This window comes from Centruroides sculpturatus, unplaced genomic scaffold (genome assembly GCF_000671375.1).
Source record: "Centruroides sculpturatus isolate CEXI.00-Female unplaced genomic scaffold, Cexi_2.0 scaffold275, whole genome shotgun sequence".
NCBI lineage: Eukaryota > Metazoa > Arthropoda > Arachnida > Scorpiones > Buthidae > Centruroides > Centruroides sculpturatus.
Window position 1 is genome coordinate 564,398 of NW_019384477.1, and position 20,483 is coordinate 584,880.

The 20,483-nt window shown below is 29.4% G+C and overlaps 1 protein-coding gene across 1 annotated transcript; it reads right to left on the reverse strand.

The window, feature by feature from the left end:
- Positions 1-6,546: 6,546 nt before the first annotated feature.
- LOC111621348 (N-acetylserotonin O-methyltransferase-like protein) lies at positions 6,547-17,219 on the reverse strand. The gene is made up of 6 exons (XM_023363445.1): positions 17,124-17,219; positions 16,961-17,053; positions 15,173-15,310; positions 14,580-14,676; positions 12,054-12,266; positions 6,547-7,039 (listed from the first exon to the last, which is right to left on the reverse strand). The coding sequence occupies exons 2-6, from the start codon at positions 17,048-17,050 to the stop codon at positions 6,867-6,869; spliced, it is 711 nt and encodes a 236-aa protein (XP_023219213.1). The 5' UTR covers positions 17,051-17,053; positions 17,124-17,219; the 3' UTR covers positions 6,547-6,866.
- Positions 17,220-20,483: the final 3,264 nt, after the last annotated feature.

Sequence of the window (20,483 nt, forward strand, 5' to 3'; positions counted from 1 at the left end):
ATAGTAATATTGAGAATGTAGGTTATAGGCCTACAATTTTCTTACTTCTTTGTTCTGTTAGATAAGTTCTTCACTTCACAGCATCGAACGTTATTTTAAAGAAAAGTATGAAGTATTTGTTAGAAATGAAACTACTGTCTTTATTTATCTTTAAAGACACCAATACATAGATTTTATAGGCATTGTTATTGATTATCATAATTATAGTAATACTAATGAAACTGCTATAAAATTAAATTAGATGATTAAAAGGAACAAAAACTATTCCAAAAGAACAAAAAAATTAACATGACTCAAGCGGAATCTCGAGTTGTATTTCTAACAATTATATTTAATGCAATTTATTTAAACTTAACTTACAAGCTAAACCTGTTAAACCGATGTCGGCTGTGTTTATAGCCAAAAATATTTATTTATTGGGCTGCAATTTAAAAAAAAAAATGTAGACCTATAAATTCCCACTGTCGTCCGTCCGTCCGTCTGTCTTTCCTTAATCTCAGAAACAGAGTAGATAGATGAAAGACGAGACCAGATATGGAAACATTAAAAGCAGGAAGTCCTGATTAACTATATACAAACTTCCAACGCAAACCGGAAGTCACGTTACTTCAATTCAAAACTTCCCCTGAAAGCAATTAATAGATGACCGGCACGACTCTGTTGTTAAAGGAAAAGTATGATGTACAGGGGCAAGCCACTACTAATTTGAAGTGGAGAGCATATATTTTAAAGTAAATAAATTAAAAATATGATTAAAAATTACAGCCCGGTATTGTGACGACTTCACAATAAAATAATTGTTCGTTTAGTATGTATTATATTACATTTTTTACAATGAATTTTTAATTTTTTTAATGTTTTAAATAAAATTAAAAAGTAGGCATTTTTTATGAATGTAGATTCATTTTCAAAGAGTTCAATTCGAATTATTTACAAAGATATCCACGTGAAGGTTCTGTGTTTGTCAATTAATTTAATGAAGATACCACCGCGACACTGTCTACGCCGAATTTCCTGAAATCACGGAATCTACCTATTTTCTTGCTGTATAATTGGGATAATTATCCGTTATTATCGAAATCGTGCGTTATTATTAATTACTGCCATCGTATCGAACGTTTTAAATTACCGCAATTGCCGTAAAGTATACTTATATAGAGATTTCTGATGATAAATACAAACCATCCCCGTAACGTCGATTTATATTGATATATTTCTAAACGAAAGAAGCACTCGGATCCATCATACTTAAAAATCTTCATGAATCATCCACTTGCAACAATCTGTAATTCGTGTTTTAACGCGCGAAATTAATGATCTTAGAGATCGGTGACGTTTGTATCGGTTGTGGCTCTAATACAAAGCACTCGAGGAAGTGTTCTTTATAAAGAATAACCTATAGAACTAATTTCTCTCGTTTTTTAATCACTCGAAAGAGGAACAGCGGGTGATGATTTATAACGAATCCTCTTTTCTTCTTTTAAAAAGTAGGATCGATTCCCTGATATACAGGGACATAATCCCCGATGGTTGCTTCTATAGTGGTGCTAGTTCGTCATCCCTCCATGACGTCAGTACACTTCACGTGTGCTTCCTTTCATATGGTAATATGGGCGAGGGGGACCATCTGTCGTTTCCTATAACGCAACTCCTGTATCTGTTTCTCCACCCGTCCCTCCTCCGCGATAAGAATGTCCTCACTTTCATTTTTCAAAGTCGAATATGTGGAAATAAATAGTAAACACGCCACTTTTACCAAAGTAAATTTTCGTTTCTCCAATGGCATCACGCGATGATAACTTACTCTCGTAGTTTAAAATAAGTTTTTCATCGATGCTCGATTACGTCAGTGTTTTTTCATAATGAAAATGTATAATATCTTCTAAATAATGATTTCTGTATTCGGTTCGCGTAACGGGAGAAGGAATATTAGGCGATAAAATATTTTTATGCAATTTTATCAGAAGACCACGTGACATAATAATGAATGACCAGGCGTGATCATAATTGATGAGTTCTATTTTACGTCTCGTAGAAATTAGTCACTAGGAACCGATTCACATTATTATAGAATATTATAAATAATTTTGTTAACAAATAGATTTAGTGACAAGAACATTTTTATTCCGATTTTAATGGTTTAAAATTATTATTTTTCCCGAAAATCCTAAGGCTCTGCGGTGTGCGTAGTGTGTTTATAGAGTTGCATGGTCATTTTCAAATATTATAATTGCGATAAGCAGAAGGCCGAATGATTTTTACTGACGATACTTCACTTTTGGTAACAAGCAGAGTGGAAATCCATTTCTGCACTAATAGGGAGTCCATTGTTCCCCGAATCTGAGAGAGAAAGATCGAGGCAGACCCATCGCTCACGTTGTGTCATTCAAGTTCGTAGTTAAAGGCATCTGCAGTTCCTTTGTTCGAGCGGCAAGAGTACGTTGAAGCTAGGCAACCAGACGAGGGCAGCGAAAAATCTCTTTTGTTAGTCTCCTGTCCAGCGGTCCCTCGCTCTATGACTCATCGTGCGAACAACACTGAATAACAGCGTGTTGTTCATTGATGTGGAAATCGCCACGTGCCCTGTCAAAATCTCAAGTTCCAGCCTCCGCACACTCATCGTTTGTCAAATAATAGGCGAAAGCTTGACCGTTTGGATCCCCGCTTCTCGCTAGCATCTGGGATTTTTCCTTCTTTATTCGCAATTCATTGTTCTCTGTCAAAACAATTGATTTAGAATATATCTTACAGAATCGAATTTAAACATAGAGATCTACTATACAATTTTTTACCTCTTTTATCGCTGCTTCTTTTCAAGTTTTATAATCTACTCGCGTGCTGCCCGTAGATAGCAACTCGAATTTCACGTGGAAATAGGAGCGTGTGAAAGTAAAGAGCGAGAATTCTAGAGGGAGAAAAAGCTTAAGGACAGCACAACTGCAATGTTTGCATGCGATCGACTGACTGTGTCCACCTGGAAGACATTATTCGAGATACTCGAGATAAATGACACGTGTTGGGGATCGACTATGTTCTATCACCATTTACAGCGTTTTCAGTCTAGCTTCCATAGAAATCACATTCTGCACAAATTGATGCGCTATTCCCAGTGAGAAAACTGAAGTGTAGAAAGTCCCAATAGTTGGTTTTAACACTCAACATTCAATTTTTTAACCTGAGATCCAATTGTTAAAATTGCTTAGGCCTGGGCTTTTGGAGCAAGCATTATAATGCTTTTGAAATAAATTCGAATGGTTTTTTTCCATATAACAAGGTCCTTAACACAAAAATAAACGAAAACGTGTTTACAAAAATTAATTGCTTGATTTTTTATTACACACGTTTATTGATAAATAATAAAATGGTTTATGTGTTGGAGATATTGCTTTACAGCATAGCAAAAGGCTGAAATAAAAGAAAGTGCTATTTACAGGGGCGAAAAATGGACAATAACCTGTTCGGTGCTTTCTGTAACGATGCAGATATTTTATAAAATGGCATATTTTGTCGCAATAATACTTTTATCGGCAATTTTAAAACTTTAGCAAATATATAATAGTGTTTGAAATCAAATTTCAAAATGCCATGACCCACAATTCTTACTTCAAGTGCATGAATCGTTTACAGAATTCAATTTGGAAAAGAATGGGAAATTATACAAAAATTAAATATAATTTAATTATTGCTAAAAAAAATCGATTCTTTTTNTTAAAAATAATAAAGATCTGAACCAGAAACATGTCTAAAAAGTGCTTTAGAAATCCCTATAAAAATTAATAAATTTACAAACTAAAGCTCCAATACTACATCAACTTTTTATGGTTAAAGGCAAAAATATGAATTCTCCTTTTATAATATTTTTTTAAGTATTGCATTTATTTAGTGTCCTAAAATTTTAAAAATAATAATAAAAGCAGTTAATAGTAGTTAATAAAAGTAACCTTAATAAAAGTTACCTTAATAAAAGTTTAACTTTTAATGCAGAAAATTTTTATACGGAATAATATATTAATTTAAAAATGTAAAAGCAAAATATTAACGAAAAATAGTTAATAAATGTAGACTACAATTAAATTTCATTAAAGGTAAAAATAAATTTAAAAAACTTTTAAAACAAAATATTTTCTACGTAAATATTTAATAAGACGAACGTATGAATAGAATTACCTGATATTTCCTTTTGTAGATTTAAAACTGAAAGCTTTGTTTAACCTGCGGCGATTTTAAATCGCAGGATTTTCAATGATGCGTTACTTTATACGCTTGACATCCAATCAAATTTGATGTTAGATACAATTCTGAGATACGTAAGATTTTTCTGTTTTATTTTATATATTTAATAAGGTCAGTTTAAGGGTGTTCATAATCACGTGATTTGGAGAAAACAATATTGCCTGCCATTCTCATTACATAAAGTTATAATCTTTTTACACGCTTTTTATTAACTTACTGTGTCTGTCCAGATAAAATCTCGCAACTCAATTTTTCACCTATTTCCCCATTTCCGATTTAGTTGAAACTTTGCATACAAATATATTTCCCATGAAAATTAATGCAAACAATTTTAGCAATAGCAAAATTTAGCGAAAACGTCTAAGTTATTTTTTAAAAAGCTGATAACAGATGACGCTACACGTGAGACAGGCTCCTTGCTGCTTTACAGTAGTACTGTCTACATAAAATCTTATAATTCAAATTGTTTACCCACTTCCAAAATAAATGCTTAAACAAGAAGTATTTCGATAATTCAATGTTCCTTACATAAAACTAAAAAGCAGAAAATAAAAATATTTTAAAAACTTTTTAAGAAAACGATTTTTTTTTAATCACAGAAATACACCAAAAGATTAAATTTTGGGGATTATAGTAGAGCATCGATTATCCGACTCAATTGGGGACTGGGGTTGGTCGGATAACTGAAAAAACGGATAACCGAAAAATATGAAAAAAATACATTATTAGTATAGTATATTAGTATATCGCTATTAACCTGCTTCGCGTTGAATTTTTATCGATGTTAAGCCTAACAAATTTTTTAAAAAATAATAATCGTCGTATTGTATCCTTAAAAATTAGAAAATTACGCCTTGTTTAAATAATGGCTCTCTTTCATGGTCGAGTCAGTGTTGCCAGCTAAAACACGTAAAAATACTATTAAAGTAGCCAAGACATAGCCAAATATTGTAGCGCCACATCACTAGCGGCCATTTGAATTTGCCGACTAGAACGCGGTCGGTTAACCGATGTGGCGGTTGATCGGATAATCGATGCTTTATTGTATATAGATTACCACCTATAGAATCTCGTTACTTTTAGTATATATCTGAACTGAGGGGACCGAGACGAGTTCAACGATACCATACTTTTGGACCGGAGACTTAAAATAAGAAAGTTATCATACTTTTTTAATGCTATCATGCAGACCACACCGTATTTACTAGTGTCGCCATCTTGCGGTAAAGTCTTCAAACCATTAAAAAAAGCACTGTGAAAGGCAAGAAATTGCACGAACAGTCGAACATCACTTCCTTTTTGTTCTTTTGTTCAAGAACTACCGTGAATCAATAACTAGTGACGTTAAACACTCGACGGTCCCCCTCCGGGAGGTCCGTCAGGAGCACGAACAGTCGAACGCCATCTAGTGCAAAACTAAAATGGCGTAGAGTGCATTGCGAAAGGCAAGAAATTGTATATATGATAATTTTGTTATTTTTCGTCTCCAGTCCAAAAGTAGGGTATCGTTGAACTCGTCTTGGTCCCCTGAGTTCAAATATATACTCAAAGTTATGAAATTCCATAGGTGTAATCTATAGTACAGCCTAAATTTTTTCAGTTTTCACAGCATTCTTAATATTATGCGATCAAAAATAAAAGCGTGGGCACTCGTAAGAAGCCGCAAAAATTGATAGAATATGGAACTAAAAATATTTCTAAACATTAGCGCTCCACGCTTTTATTTTTGGTTCATGATTCAAAGAATGCTGTGAAAGCTGAAAAAAATTATTTTTTACTTTTTAATACATTTATGTGAATAAAAAAGCATTTCTTTAATTTTTTTTAATTTTTTAAATTAAGTTTTGTTTCTAAATAGAATAATGCCAAATTCTTGCTGTGCTGTCGATTGTATAAAAAAATTAAATAAATAAATAACCCAAAGACTTCATGCAGAGAGAAAATCATAACATTTCGCTTGTTTTCTCATCAAAACCCGAATTAATGAGAATAACTACACAAGATAAAAACATTTTAATCTAAAGCAAATATCCAAAGTCAGATTGAACAGAAAATTAGACCCCAGGAAAGCTAGAATATAGGCTACATCTATTTATACACACAAGATGTGTTTTAAAGTTATAATGCAATAAATATTAAAATATAACATTAATACATTAATTTTAAAAATTCCAGCAATAATTTGCGTAACGTTTACGGTGTATGAGATTTTNCAGAAAAATACTTTATGAGAGCTTTTATACTTTTATAAAGCTGTCTATAATGAAAATTGATTAACTAAGGATTTTTTTGCCCTGCCAGGGTGTGGCCGAGTTATCCGGAGTGCCGGGTTATCGAGAGCCGAGTTTTCGAGGTTCTACTGTAATGATTTTTTTTTTTTTTTTTGACAAAAGTCATGCAGTAAAACTTTGTAAATAAATCAATTATTTGATGAACAATGATTAAAGTATGTAAACTACTGTATACATTACTAAACCTTAATACAAAAAAATAAAAATTCATTACAAATCTACAACTGTTAAAATTTTGAAACACAGTATAAGATTAATCAAATATACAATCTATGAATGAAAATGATGAATCTACATAATATACAGACAATATCAAATTTTTATTCCACAAAGTTTAATAAATTATAAAATCTTTATATCTTTATATAACTGAACTAACTCTTTGCATAATCTGTGGATCGGAAGACCCATTACAGTAAAATAATCCCCTTGTATTCCTTCAATTATTGTCCCGCCAATTTCTTGTATTCCGTACGCTCCGGCTTTATCCCTAAAAAACAGATATTTTTGTAAGACTATTTAACATTTTATTCATTTTTTGGTTTTGCATTATATGCAAAACAGTAATAAAAATTTTATTTTAGTAAATATAAAATGAAAAATCGTTTCATTTTCAGGATAGTGATGAGTCGTATAAAAATTTTTAAATGCTAAGTAAGATCATTAAGTCCAATCCATCTAGGACTTTAAAAGCCAAAATTTAATAGCATCGATTCTTCCTATACAGAGGTTATGGTGCCAAATTTCGTGTTTTAATCATTACCTCACTTTGAGATATTAAACGAAATAGAAACCAACACATGCAATCGTAAAATACCTATACATATCCACGGTGACGGCCGGATGGCCGAGTGGTCAAGGTGATGCGTAACACCAAAAATGTCCTCACGGTAATTTTGACAAAAAGGCATTGACTGCAATCACATGATACGCATCCAATGGTGAATTAACTGCACCACACATGCAAATATCTCTTCTGTAATTAAATAAAAACTCAATGAATTACACATAACTTGCATTACCGTATTATCTATAATAAAGAGAAAATAAATAACAGGCGCCCGAACCTTTCGACTGGTAGGCCAAATTGCGAATAAGTCATAGGTAAGTGGACCACAAATATTTTGAATATTTCACATGTACAGAAAGTAGGCCTGTTTCTATCACTTGTAAGTTATGTGTTAATTATGATAGTTGGTTAGAGGGCAGTAGTTTGGGCACCACTGACATAGACAATATAATTTCTGAAATTTTATATAAATTGTTTCTCGTTTTCTCCATCACTTGTAATCACCACTGATTGTCTCGGAAGTTAAGTATTCATTTATTTTTAAAAGAATTTAAATATTATAAATATACAAAATATAGATTTTAAATAAAATAAAGAACAACGAAGCCATTGTAACCTGTTCTTCGGTTTCATATTTTTAGTAGTTGTGTATTGCGTTCTATGTGGTTGCATCATTGATAAAACTTTTCGAAAATTTCAAATAAAAGGAAATGTTGGAAATAGATAATCTGAGTTGACGTAATTTAAAATTTATGTCTATTGTTATATCTAATTTTTGTGCCATGGTCGTAAATTTGAAAATTACACTGTCCGCAATGAAATCCTGGATTAACTTATACCACAAATTGTTCTTTTTTTTTAACAAAACAAAATTGTAAGTTGCAATGAAATCGTGGATTCACCTGTTCCATAAATTTACTTTTTATTTTTTAAGTTAACTTATTACAAATAGTCCTTACATTCAAAATTTCATTGAAACCTGCCAGCCTTTTTTTACTCAGTTTTCATAATTCCATATACTGTATGTTAAACCAAGCCAGGTCAGGTCAAAGAGTATGGTTAGATTTTCATTAAACCGAAAACTAGATGGAAAAACTTCAAATATAAGATATGGACTACGTTATTATGTAATTTTGGTTACTTAATGAAATTACGGGTAATGAATACATAAGGAAAACTGCTTCTCTGTTAGTGAAATCGCTGTAACGAATTTATTAGGAAAAATACATTTCGTTTATTTTTATTTACCATATTGTTGAAGATATTTATTCTTTAAAAAATATTTTTACATAATAGTTACATGAATTTCTTTTTAATTAAATATCGTTTATTGTTTGCATGTTTATTGTTACCTTTTATTGAGTCAATGATGTTTTGAATATATATGAAAAAAATTCGAAATAAACAAAACATATTTTGAAAAAAATCTTTAAGATTAGTATCTGTAGTTTGTAATCGCAGAGAAGACCAGCAAACCCATCGACTAACGAGTACGATCTCATAGATGTAATCAAAAACTACTATTTGTTATAAATTGTTTATCTTATTGCATTCCTCGTGTACTAAGAAAACCTTTTTCTCCCCATCTATTATTTAAAAGCTAACAATGTTACTTTGTTCACAAATTTCCCATTAATCAAATTCAGCGAATGAAGTCTCAAATTAAACATCGCGAATTTTAAATACTGTATGCAGAAAAACTGTAAAATTTTATTTCAACCTGATCGAAATATATTAAAGTTTGCAAATGCTATTTTAGAAAGTTTTGGTCGTCCATGCAACCAGCAGTACTATCACGTGGTCTATTAATCTAAAATTAGAATATTTTGCAGAAGATAATTTATATCTTAAATTAATTTCCTTAACGTGTTTATTCCATAAAACTGCAAAACTTCAAACATGTATGCAACATTTGTATTTATAAAAATGGTTACATTTTGCCACATGGCTATCCGAGTTATCACATGATTTACGTTGAGGATATTATTTCATAAGCAAGATGTTAAAAATGTTGAATTTATTACGTTTTATGATAATTATACAAAATAATTTTAATGTATAACTATTGAATGAAACATTGAAAGTCTTTGACTATAAATGTCTACCAGTGCACCTGGTTGTGGCCACGTGGCGATCTGCATGGCTTAATACTTTATTAAATGTAATTATATTTTAAATTCAAGGTTAGGAAGTTATTACAAAGAGCCGAATTGAATGCACACGCATGTTTTTTCCTTGAATGTTATGATGTCGAAACTTCTATACAAACAGTTTGGGTCTAAGTGGATCAAATCAGTACTGAATTAAGTCTTTAGCAAACCCTAGACAAAATTTAAATAGGGGGCCCCATTTAAATAACTTGCTTCCAAAAATATCTTAAATAATGTCACTTAAAAGTTTTATTAATAATATTGAATTAGTGTTTGTATTCTCTGTTTTTTTTATTTTTATTATTATTTGTTTATTTATTTATTTATATTTTNTATATTTTGAATGAATTTTAGTTTTTTACAAGGGGATTATTAAAGTATTACATAAAGCTAGAGTTAGTACAATATAACAAATTAATGTAATAGACTGATAACAAGATAATATAAATTAAAATACACAATAATAGTCATATTTCGAAAAATGCAATAAATTAATTGTATCTTTCCAGGATTTAAATCTTGTCAAATACTTTTCCTGCTTGCATCAATTTCATACAATGAAAGAAAACATGTTCCCATGTTTCATACATTTGCATACTACAATTAGTACAGATTCTCTCAGGATCTATTATCAGTCTACTATTATATGTCAAAATATAATTTTGACCATATCTCAGTTGCAGTATTGAACATTTTACATGATAATTTGTGTCCATAAACAAATAATCCTCACATATAAAAGTTGTTTTAATACTAAGATATAATTGAAAATGTTTGTTCTTTTCCAACAAAAATCAATCTTCTTGTATGGTTTGTTCACAGCATACTTTTAAAATTAATGTTGGATAGCTTTCAATCAAATGAGGATCATGAGACAAGCATAGAAAGGAGAAACCATGTCGATCTAGCAGATTTTTCAATACCAATAACCAATTATATGTGTAATTATCCATTAATGAATACAATTTATAAAGTTTGTTATATGCTATTTTAACATAATTTTTATCATCTAATTTCAAAAGTCTAATCCAAAATTAAAACTCTTGCTTTTATTATTATTATTATTACTGATGTTCTAGAAACACCAAATAAGCTGGAATTTTATTATATAACATTCCATTTTATTGTAATAAGTAACTGTCATACAGGAGCAGCATAAAACAGTATAGATGAAATCATTAAGCAAAATAACTTTACATAAAGATAAGCTTAATTAATTTTAGCTCTTGAAAGAATAGGCCAGATAGAAGTCATTGCCATTTTAACCTGCAAAAATTGTCCAGAAAATGAAAATTATACTTCCAAGTGTATGTAATTTGAAATGACTTGTAAAGGCTGATTTTTAAAAAACCATCTCTCTCTTGGTGATCATCTACCACCTTTCTTGAATACCATTATTTTAGTTTTAGAAACATTTATAATTAATCCATAGCCACAGAAAAATTTCTCCAGAATTGCAATTTTATTTTATAACATTTGTGGAGTATCAGCAAGAATTATAATGTTGTCAGCATACATTAATACGTGTAACTCGATTTGATCAGAGAGAAAGAGAAATCCCAGATAAGTCAGATTTAGCAAGTCAAACTATCAGACCATTAACATAAAAATTAAAAAGTAACAGGCACAGAATTTTACCCTGCCAAATTCCAATGTTAATACCAAATAAATCATTCATTTTGGCTAATATCTTTACTCTTTCAGTGGCTTTGGAATATATAGCAATTATAAATCCAAGAAACTGTTTATTCAAGCCCATTCTTTCCAATAGAGACTATAAAACTGATTAATTGCTTCTTTTATCTCCTCTATGGTAAAATCTGAAAAATATTCTGCCTATATTGGAAACACTTTATACACATACATCAACAAGAAGAGTATTATCTTTAGAATTTTGTAGCATAAAAATTGAACCATATTTCCAAGTGAATTCTTGAATTATAACCCGATGGACTTTTACGTTTTAAGCTGTTAATTATTTGCCAAAATATTTTAGAGTTATTGAATGTCATCAATCTTTTATTTAAGTTCCAAAAGTAAGATTTTTTTTCTTTTGACATAATAGTTTATATTCTTTTAAATAACTTTTACAACAAAACATAAGTACTTGAGTTTTTTGCCTTCTTAAACCATTTCCACAGATTTTTTCTCAAGGTAGAACACTTATTATCATACCATAAATTTTTTATATGGCTTTTGCAAGGTATGGATTTTACATCATAAATTAAATCTATAGACATTGCCACCTTAGCTATACATTCCCCTAAATCATTGGATGTGATGTTTCCTCTATATTCATCTGATAGAGCATTATCTAATGTAACAGCAAATGAAAATTTAAATTCATCTCTCCATATTGCATGTTTACCAAAAAATTGTCTATTAAAAACTCTGGATGATATCAATAGAATCATTAAAAGAAGAACAGATGAGTGATCTGAGCCTATCTATGATAAGACAAAGAAGTCATTTACAACATGAAAATATATTTCTTGTGACACTATCATGAAATCAATTATGGACAATAATTATAACTGATGTAATCATCAATGTAATCCACTGGTTCCCTTGCATTGTAAGTAAAATTACCCGCTTTATCTCCTGGCAATAAACCATTTAGACAAACAGGACTGTTATCCTCAAAAATGATAGTTTTCCCTCTATTATTAACAGTAGAATCCTTTGAAACCTTCAAAGCAATTTTCCAGTCACCAGTAAAACGTGACAAATAATCAGGATGTGCCATTCTAGCATTAAAATCTGCACATAAAATCAAGTTAGTTCCATGTAACATATAGTTTTCTATAAGCAACAAAGTATTTTTGAAATAATAATCATAATTATTGTCAGGTTGAATACAGGACACTATTAACTAGATATTAGTTAATTCCTCAGTAGTTGTAAAATCAGTATAAAGTAGAAACTGATATTTCAGACATGAAATAACAATTTAACCTTAGCGATTGCATCTAATCTAAGCCCAATGATTAAGCCTCCACTGGGTCTTCCAGGTTCCTCACAGCTTTGAGATATTTGACAATAAATTTTTTTATAATCATCAGAGAAAACTGATTCAATTACTGAAGATGTATGCCATGTTTCTACCAGATAGAATATATCCATATTATATATCAACTTCCATAAATTAGGGAAACAGTATTAATTATATAAACCTGCAATATTATAAAAAAAATTTCATATTATCATCTTTATTCAAATACTAGATGTGGATGTTTATGTACTTTAAAAATTGGTCTGCAAATATAGAGTTTTACAAAAAAAAAAAAAATTTATCTGCCTAGTTAATTCCAATAATCAAGGAACAATTTCATGACATGAAATCCTGTATCTTCCAGGATGATTCTGCATCATGTCACCCTATCAATATAGTGAATAAAGAAAGTATAATGTATTTTTTCTCTATAGTTTGTTAGCAATATTGTCACTTAAACTATAAATTATCACACAAATTGTTGTTAAGGTAAAATATTTCTATAAGAGGCCCAGATAAGAAGGTTAAGCAGGTAAAGTAGTAGTTTTGATATCAAACTTATTGAGAACAGATGGCTTATTATTGACACAAAAATTGCAGAGGTCTGAAAAAAAAAAAACAGAAACTGCAGGAGTGTATTACAAGAGTTTGGTATTACAAACTTGGTACAAAATACTTGAAGAAACTCATCGATTTTTATGCCAGCCCTGCAAAGCTGTTATTAAGACTTGAAGTGGTCCTAATGAAAATGAAATATTAGGATCCCATTCAACAAGAAATAACTATTGTTTTTTCAGGTGTATTTACACTGTGAGCCCTTTTTTTGTTTCCATAACTGTGGACAGAAAGTTCTTGAAACAGTGTTCATTAACAGTATTGATGAACCTGTGTGATATAACACAAGTTCAATGCAGTATTAATTGAAATAAACTGAACTTTTTTGTTTATTCTAGTTAGTATCTTCTCTGTAGTATTGATACATATGTTATTACTAAACACAATCAAAGCTTAAATATGCTACTTTATGCAATTATCAAATGCTTTTTGGAATATGTTATCAGTAATATAATTTCCATGGCTGCTACTTTATGCTTCCACTGGTACTGCCACTAGGCACTATGATTCATTGAAACTACTGATCCACCTCAACACTCTCTTGCTAATCATCTCAATAAAGTTGCAGCCATGGAAATTATTATACTGAAACATATTACAGGCTAAACATATTTCTTATACATAACTAAAAATTTGACTACTCAAAAAATTAATTTGAATTTCTATTATTTTCCAATATGGTTCTAAGATTTAATCAACTTAAAGATTTTTTTGTAAAACTCAACTAAAACAATAATGTGTTTTCTATTAGACAATTTCTATTTTAATACATTAAAATAGGAAGAGTTTAAAGAAAAATTTCAATATAAATTGTAGTCATCTAATAAAATAAACTAAAAAAATGGAATTTTATCTATTCCTGTAAGTAACATTTTACTTTCTTAACATTTATTGTATCATTAACTAAACAAAGCTAAAAATTTTATAAACATATATCTAAGAACCAAATTTATTTTGTATGGATTAATTCTTAAGCAGTAGAACCCCGATTACCTGAGGTAATGTGAACCAATACTATCTTGGATAAAATAGATGGCCAGGGCCATTCCAGATAAAAAATTATGAATGTAAAAAATTTATATGGTAGCAATTTTAAATCTCTTTTTATATCTTAATGAATTTAATCATTTTTCATTAATCATAATATTATATATAAGACCAACATTTTTACATTATTTATTATACAGCTAATGCAAATAATGGTTGTAAGAATAAAACTGTGTATTATTTTACTTACATTTTATCAATTTCATCAATGGTTTGCCTTATATTGAAGTTAAATGATAAGAAGTAACAGAAATAAATCANTTAAAAACTGATCTTTGGAGGCGAATGTCTTATGAAGGGTCAACAATTCTGAGTTAGTGCAAAACCCCTCATTCAGAGCTTGAATCTTACTTGGGCAGTGTTTTCCTTTTTAATTTTTTAAATATAAATAAACTTCACACAACTATAATTCATCAAACATTACATCATAAAAAGTTTATTTGGTAACTTTAAAATTATACTAACGATATTCTTTAAAATTTGCTCTCTGCGAGGTGATCCACTGGCTAAAACTATACGTTGTGTAGCGAGCTTATGCAATATCGGTTGAAGCATCTTCTACAATTACAGAATATTATCAGATTTTCATTTTAAATATTTTAAAATATGCCGCAGTTGAAAAATTTACCTCTACAAAACGTAAACAATCTCACTTTCCGCTCGCTCTCAATCGATCAAAAATCACGTGGCCGGCACCCTTACAGTCGTTTACCGCCATCTAGATATTAATATAAAAACATTCTCAATGACAACAAAATAATTGGAATCAAAACTACACATTAAAATCTGTTAGTAAATAAAGAAACAGTTGAAGTTACAGAAAAGTTGAATACTTCACTTTATTACTTTAAGTTTATCCAGGCTATTGGATGTTAAAAAAAAAAATTCAAATTTAGCAGATAAAAGAAAATAAAATAAATAAATTGGAATATTTTGAAAACTGAAATGAAAATTCAGAAATGCACAGTAGATGAAAACAATAACCATATTTAAGTTTTATTATATTTATATATTATTTTTAAAGTTTTAATGTAGATCATATGATTTACATTACCTTTTGTAATTTCAATTTTTCTGCAACTTGTAAGGCTTTACATTTTGCAGTTTCTTTAACAAATTCATAAGGTTTCTCAAAACTACTTTTATCAAGGTTTTCTTCAAATGTAGATGGAATAACTTCAAATTTTAAATTCTGCAAGAAAAACAATAGATTGTATTTAAAATAGTAAGTACCATATTTTCTTGATTCTAATGTGCCATTGAATCTAATGGTCATCTTATTTTTGCAACATTCAAACCCCCTCAAAAAAGTTAGCTCGCAAATGTATTGCATGCCCTACATTGAAAATGCAGCTGTAAAAAGTTAATGCATTTATAAACAGTAATAAATGCATTTTTTGAAAGCATTTTATTTTCATGTTACAGTGCTTCATGGTATTCATGTCTTCAAATGTATTCATTTATGATTCCAATATCAGGTACAGAGGATCTGGACCAATACAAAATTACTCTACAATCAATATAAGCAAGTTTTCAAGTCAGCATACATAAGCAGTAAATTTACCAAATACATAGTATCATACTGAAATATAATCATACATGTATACATGTTCTTCAGCATAATGGATAACACACTGTTTAAACACAGCTTTATAGGATATTCATCTGCAGGACATTGCTTACATGACTTGCCATAGTTCAAAAGACCATCAAACCAATCAAAAACCAAAACTAAGTACTGGAAGGGACATGTACTGTACAGTATGATGATTATAACATTGTAATACATGCAAATTGTGAAGCAGGGTGAAAAACAAATGACACAAACAAGCCTACATTTAAATTGTCTTTATGCATGCCCCAATTTTTGAGATCAGGAAAGTCCAAAAATGGTATTCATTAGAATCAAGAAATATGGTAAAGTAAAAAAGTACTTATGATAGATTGAAAATTACCATACAACAATTTGGACATCTAAACCACTTCTAAATATAGTTTTGTTTTGCACTTTTCATCAAATATCTAATATGCAATTTTTTGAAAATAAAATAATCTCGTTAATATTGATAGAAATATATTGTTACAAAAATTTGGAATTAATAATGATCAAAATCATGATAAAATATCAATGTTCATTATTAATTATCATCATCATCACTACTTTATCTTTAAAATAAACCATATTTCTAGAGTAAGGCCAATTATTACATTCTATTTATTTAATATGTTCATTGGTATCAATCCAAATATATGGGAGAGTGAATGTATCCCCCAATATTTTTGTACCAGCAAATTATTTCCACCAATATATTTTTATTTCATACCATATTACAAATATTTAAAACAGAAACAATGGTTCTTTTCTGTTAATGGGACATCAGACGTAACTTTAATCCAATGTGTGATACCGGCATCCACGTTGCTCTGCTAAGACTATCGCATTTAACCATTTAGCCCACAAAACCGTGCTGACTTTGAGTAGCCCACTTGACTTGACTGTTGATGGAGTACTTGATGTTATATAGTTTTAGGAGGTGTGGGACTCGCCCCACCCGGGCACTGAGGTGATTGCTGTCGCTCACACCGAAGCAAACGACTACATGCAAATCACATAGAATAGGCAGTATACTGATACATATTAAAAACTGATCTTTGGAGGCGAATGTCTTATGAAGGGTCAACAATTCTGAGTTAGTGCAAAACCCCTCATTCAGAGCTTGAATCTTACTTGGGCAGTGTTTTCCTTTTTAATTTTTTAAATATAAATAAACTTCACACAACTATAATTCATCAAACATTACATCATAAAAAGTTTATTTGGTAATTTTAAAATTATACTAACGATATTCTTTAAAATTTGCTCTCTGCGAGGTGATCCACTGGCTAAAACTATACGTTGTGTAGCGAGCTTATGCAATATCGGTTGAAGCATCTTCTACAATTACAGAATATTATCAGATTTTCATTTTAAATATTTTAAAATATGCCGCAGTTGAAAAATTTACCTCTACAAAACGTAAACAATCTCACTTTCCGCTCGCTCTCAATCGATCAAAAATCACGTGGCCGGCACCCTTACAGTCGTTTACCGCCCTCTAGAAAAAATAACAGTTTGAAATATTATTTTAATAACTAATTTATTATATTTTAAAATTATATAATATTTCTTAGTATAAGTTTTTATTGTAGGTGTTAAAAATTATTACAATATAAATTTATAAATATTCTTATTACTCATTTATATAAATTTGTCGTCTGCTTAAAACGTTTCGGAATCAACGCCACCTATAGTTTTAATTAATAAGGACGAACGTGGAGTAGAGATGAGAGCTAATCTGCTCTTGTCGAAAAGGAACTTGTTAGATTTTATTGAATATAATTCGTATTTAAATAAGATAATTTTAACAAATTATGTATATAAAAGATTAACTCTAGCGTTTAGATGTAGTAACAATCTCGTAAGATGTCAAAGGTGAGTTAATTAATAATATAAACAACAAATTGCTATTTTATTTATACAAATTGATAAATATATAAAATTTATATGTCTTCAGATATTATTCAACAAAAGAATCGAGGGAAGGAATCCAACAAAGCTTCAAGGTTAAGTTATTTTATTAATTTTTAAAAATAATTATTTTGTTTGTGATTTGTTGGAAGTTACCATTAGACTATTCATTTGTGTGTATGTGTGTACATTAGCAATTAAATTTAATTAAATTAGAAAAGTGTGTAAGGTGTGTTTAGTGTCTTTATATATCAAAACAGTTATATAGAACCAAGCATTGAAGAAAATTTATAAAGACATACCATGTTAAAGTAGGTTTCATGAGGAATCCTATCATATACACCCTTTTCAAGAATGTAAAGGATATCTGATAGGAATCATATTCTAGGGATATATGCTATCCTCATTGAAGGCAAGAGGTTCAAGGAATACATTGGAGTGACTTGAGGAAAATGCTGCCAATATAAAGAAAAAGCAACCTGTAATCATCCTGGTAACTTTCACCATGGAAAATGATACATAACTTTTCCTAAAAGTTACCAAATTATTAAAACCATCATGGAGATTTCCCAGATTGAAACACCTTAAGTAATTAGAAATTTACAAATTTATCTTAAAATCCAAGGCACTCAACTAAGAATGTTGATTCTATATTAAAATACCTGGAAGTTAATATTAGAAAATCACCAGAATAAATATACTTAACTGATCATATAAATCATATAGTGCATATATAATGTAACATATATATAATCCAATCAGATTTACTTCATAAAATTTAATTTTTGTATTATAAAGTTCTATTATTATTTGGATAGGAGACAAATTATGGAAAAATTTATCAAGTTTTAAGATACAAATTGAAATTGGAGAGAGTAATAATATTGATTAAAACATAGATTAATTAAATGTAAAGAAAGCAAATGTGTGATCACTAAAGGTAAGGTAAATGTTTGTGTTTTTAGGAAAAATTGTGATGACAGATGAATATGTGGCTCACAAATAAATTTTTACATTTTCTAAAGAAGCAGACAGTGAGTTTAGATAAAAGAAAAATGTGCTTGATGAGTTTGTAATTGCAAATTAAAATTGGCATATAACTCTGTCACATGGCCATGCTGCATCCCTTCAAATTGCATGAAATTATATTAACTGTTTAAAAGTGATGTTATTTTTTTTTTAAAAAGTTTATGCTTTAAAAATAAATATGAATTTATATGTATTAAATTTTATAAATTCTTGGAATCAAGTAGTTGTTCAGAAGAATTTTTCACTGAATATACAGTAAGGGATGTGGTTTATAGATTCCAGAGGAACTGGGTAGTTTTTANTAAAATTTCATATTATATGTAAAAACGCATAATATTAATGTTTTTTTTTGAATCCAAAATTTTATAGTAAGAACAAATTATTCCAAAAATATTTTATAATAAAAATATTTATTATAAAGATTATTTAATAAGTATCTTAATACATGTATAAATTATTTTAATGTGTTGTTTATACATTAAAATAATGTCAATCTCAACAATTGATTTGAATATTGTTAAATCTAATTCCACCAATGTATAACTAAAGAATATTAAAATGAAACATTATTTATCAACAAAGTGGATCAAATTTTATTATTTTATTTTTCCAGTCTATTCTATAAACAATCACTTTTTCTATTCCTAACTCTAACATATCTGTTTTAACAAATACCTCTCAAGATTCCTTTGGCCTATTTATACTATTTATACTTATTTCTTTTTACTAATTTTGCTTCCTCTCTTCTCACAAGACACTCTAACCATCCAAATTAATTTTTTTCTCATTTTATCATCTAAATCAATTACATTTAGAGTCTTTCTAATCAAACTATTTCTGGTTCTATCTTTCAATGTTGTTTTATCTATATATTTAGGTATTCTAACTTCAGCTATCTGCATCTACTTAATCTTTTTATTTCTCAACATGCTATTCATTGAACAGCTGGTCTAATTACATGTAATAATTAGTCTTCCATTTCTATCATTCTAAATTTATCCCATTTACCATATCTAAATTAATTCTCTATCTGCAAGTAAATATAAATGTAAATATTTGACTTTACCATTTTATTTTGAATTTTTTTCCTTCTTTCTGAAACCCTACCTAATTCTAAACTCTGTTTAATGTATTTTAATTTAATAATTTTAAAATCCATTCTCTAACCATTAGAAATTTCTAATGGTTAGAGATCAATCATCAGAAATTTTTAACTAATCCCTAACCAACTAAAAGATGGTTAGGGATTGGTTAATAATTTCCTAACTTTGCTTTTTCTGCATTAAAAAGATTGTATCATTTTTAAATAATCAAACTTTCACTCATTGCTCAAATATTATTGACACTAATAAAGAATTGGAATACATTAGAGGCATAGCCAAAGTGCATGGATAAAGCAAAAAACTTATTCCAAGTCTAATGAATAGCATTCAGAACATGATTGATCAGGATAAATATCTAGCAGACAAAAAAGTGCATGGGCATACACATGAGCAAAAGCAAGTCATAGTAGATTTTTGCCTCACTTTACTACCGTGTTTCCCCAAAGATAAGATAGTGTCTGATATTAATTTTTGCTCTGAAAGATGCACTAGATCTTATTTTCAGGGGATGTCTTATTTTTTCATGAAGAAGAATTCACATTTATTTTTGAACAAAAAAATTCCCAAGTCGAACTTAGATGAGAGTGACGTATATCTGGTTGTGTCGAACTGAACTTAAATAAAACTGAAGTCACAAGCTGAAGGTATGTGAAAGGGACTTTAGGCCAAGAACACACATGAATAAAATTGTGTGGCAGAAAACTGAATCAGAAATCAAGTTTCAG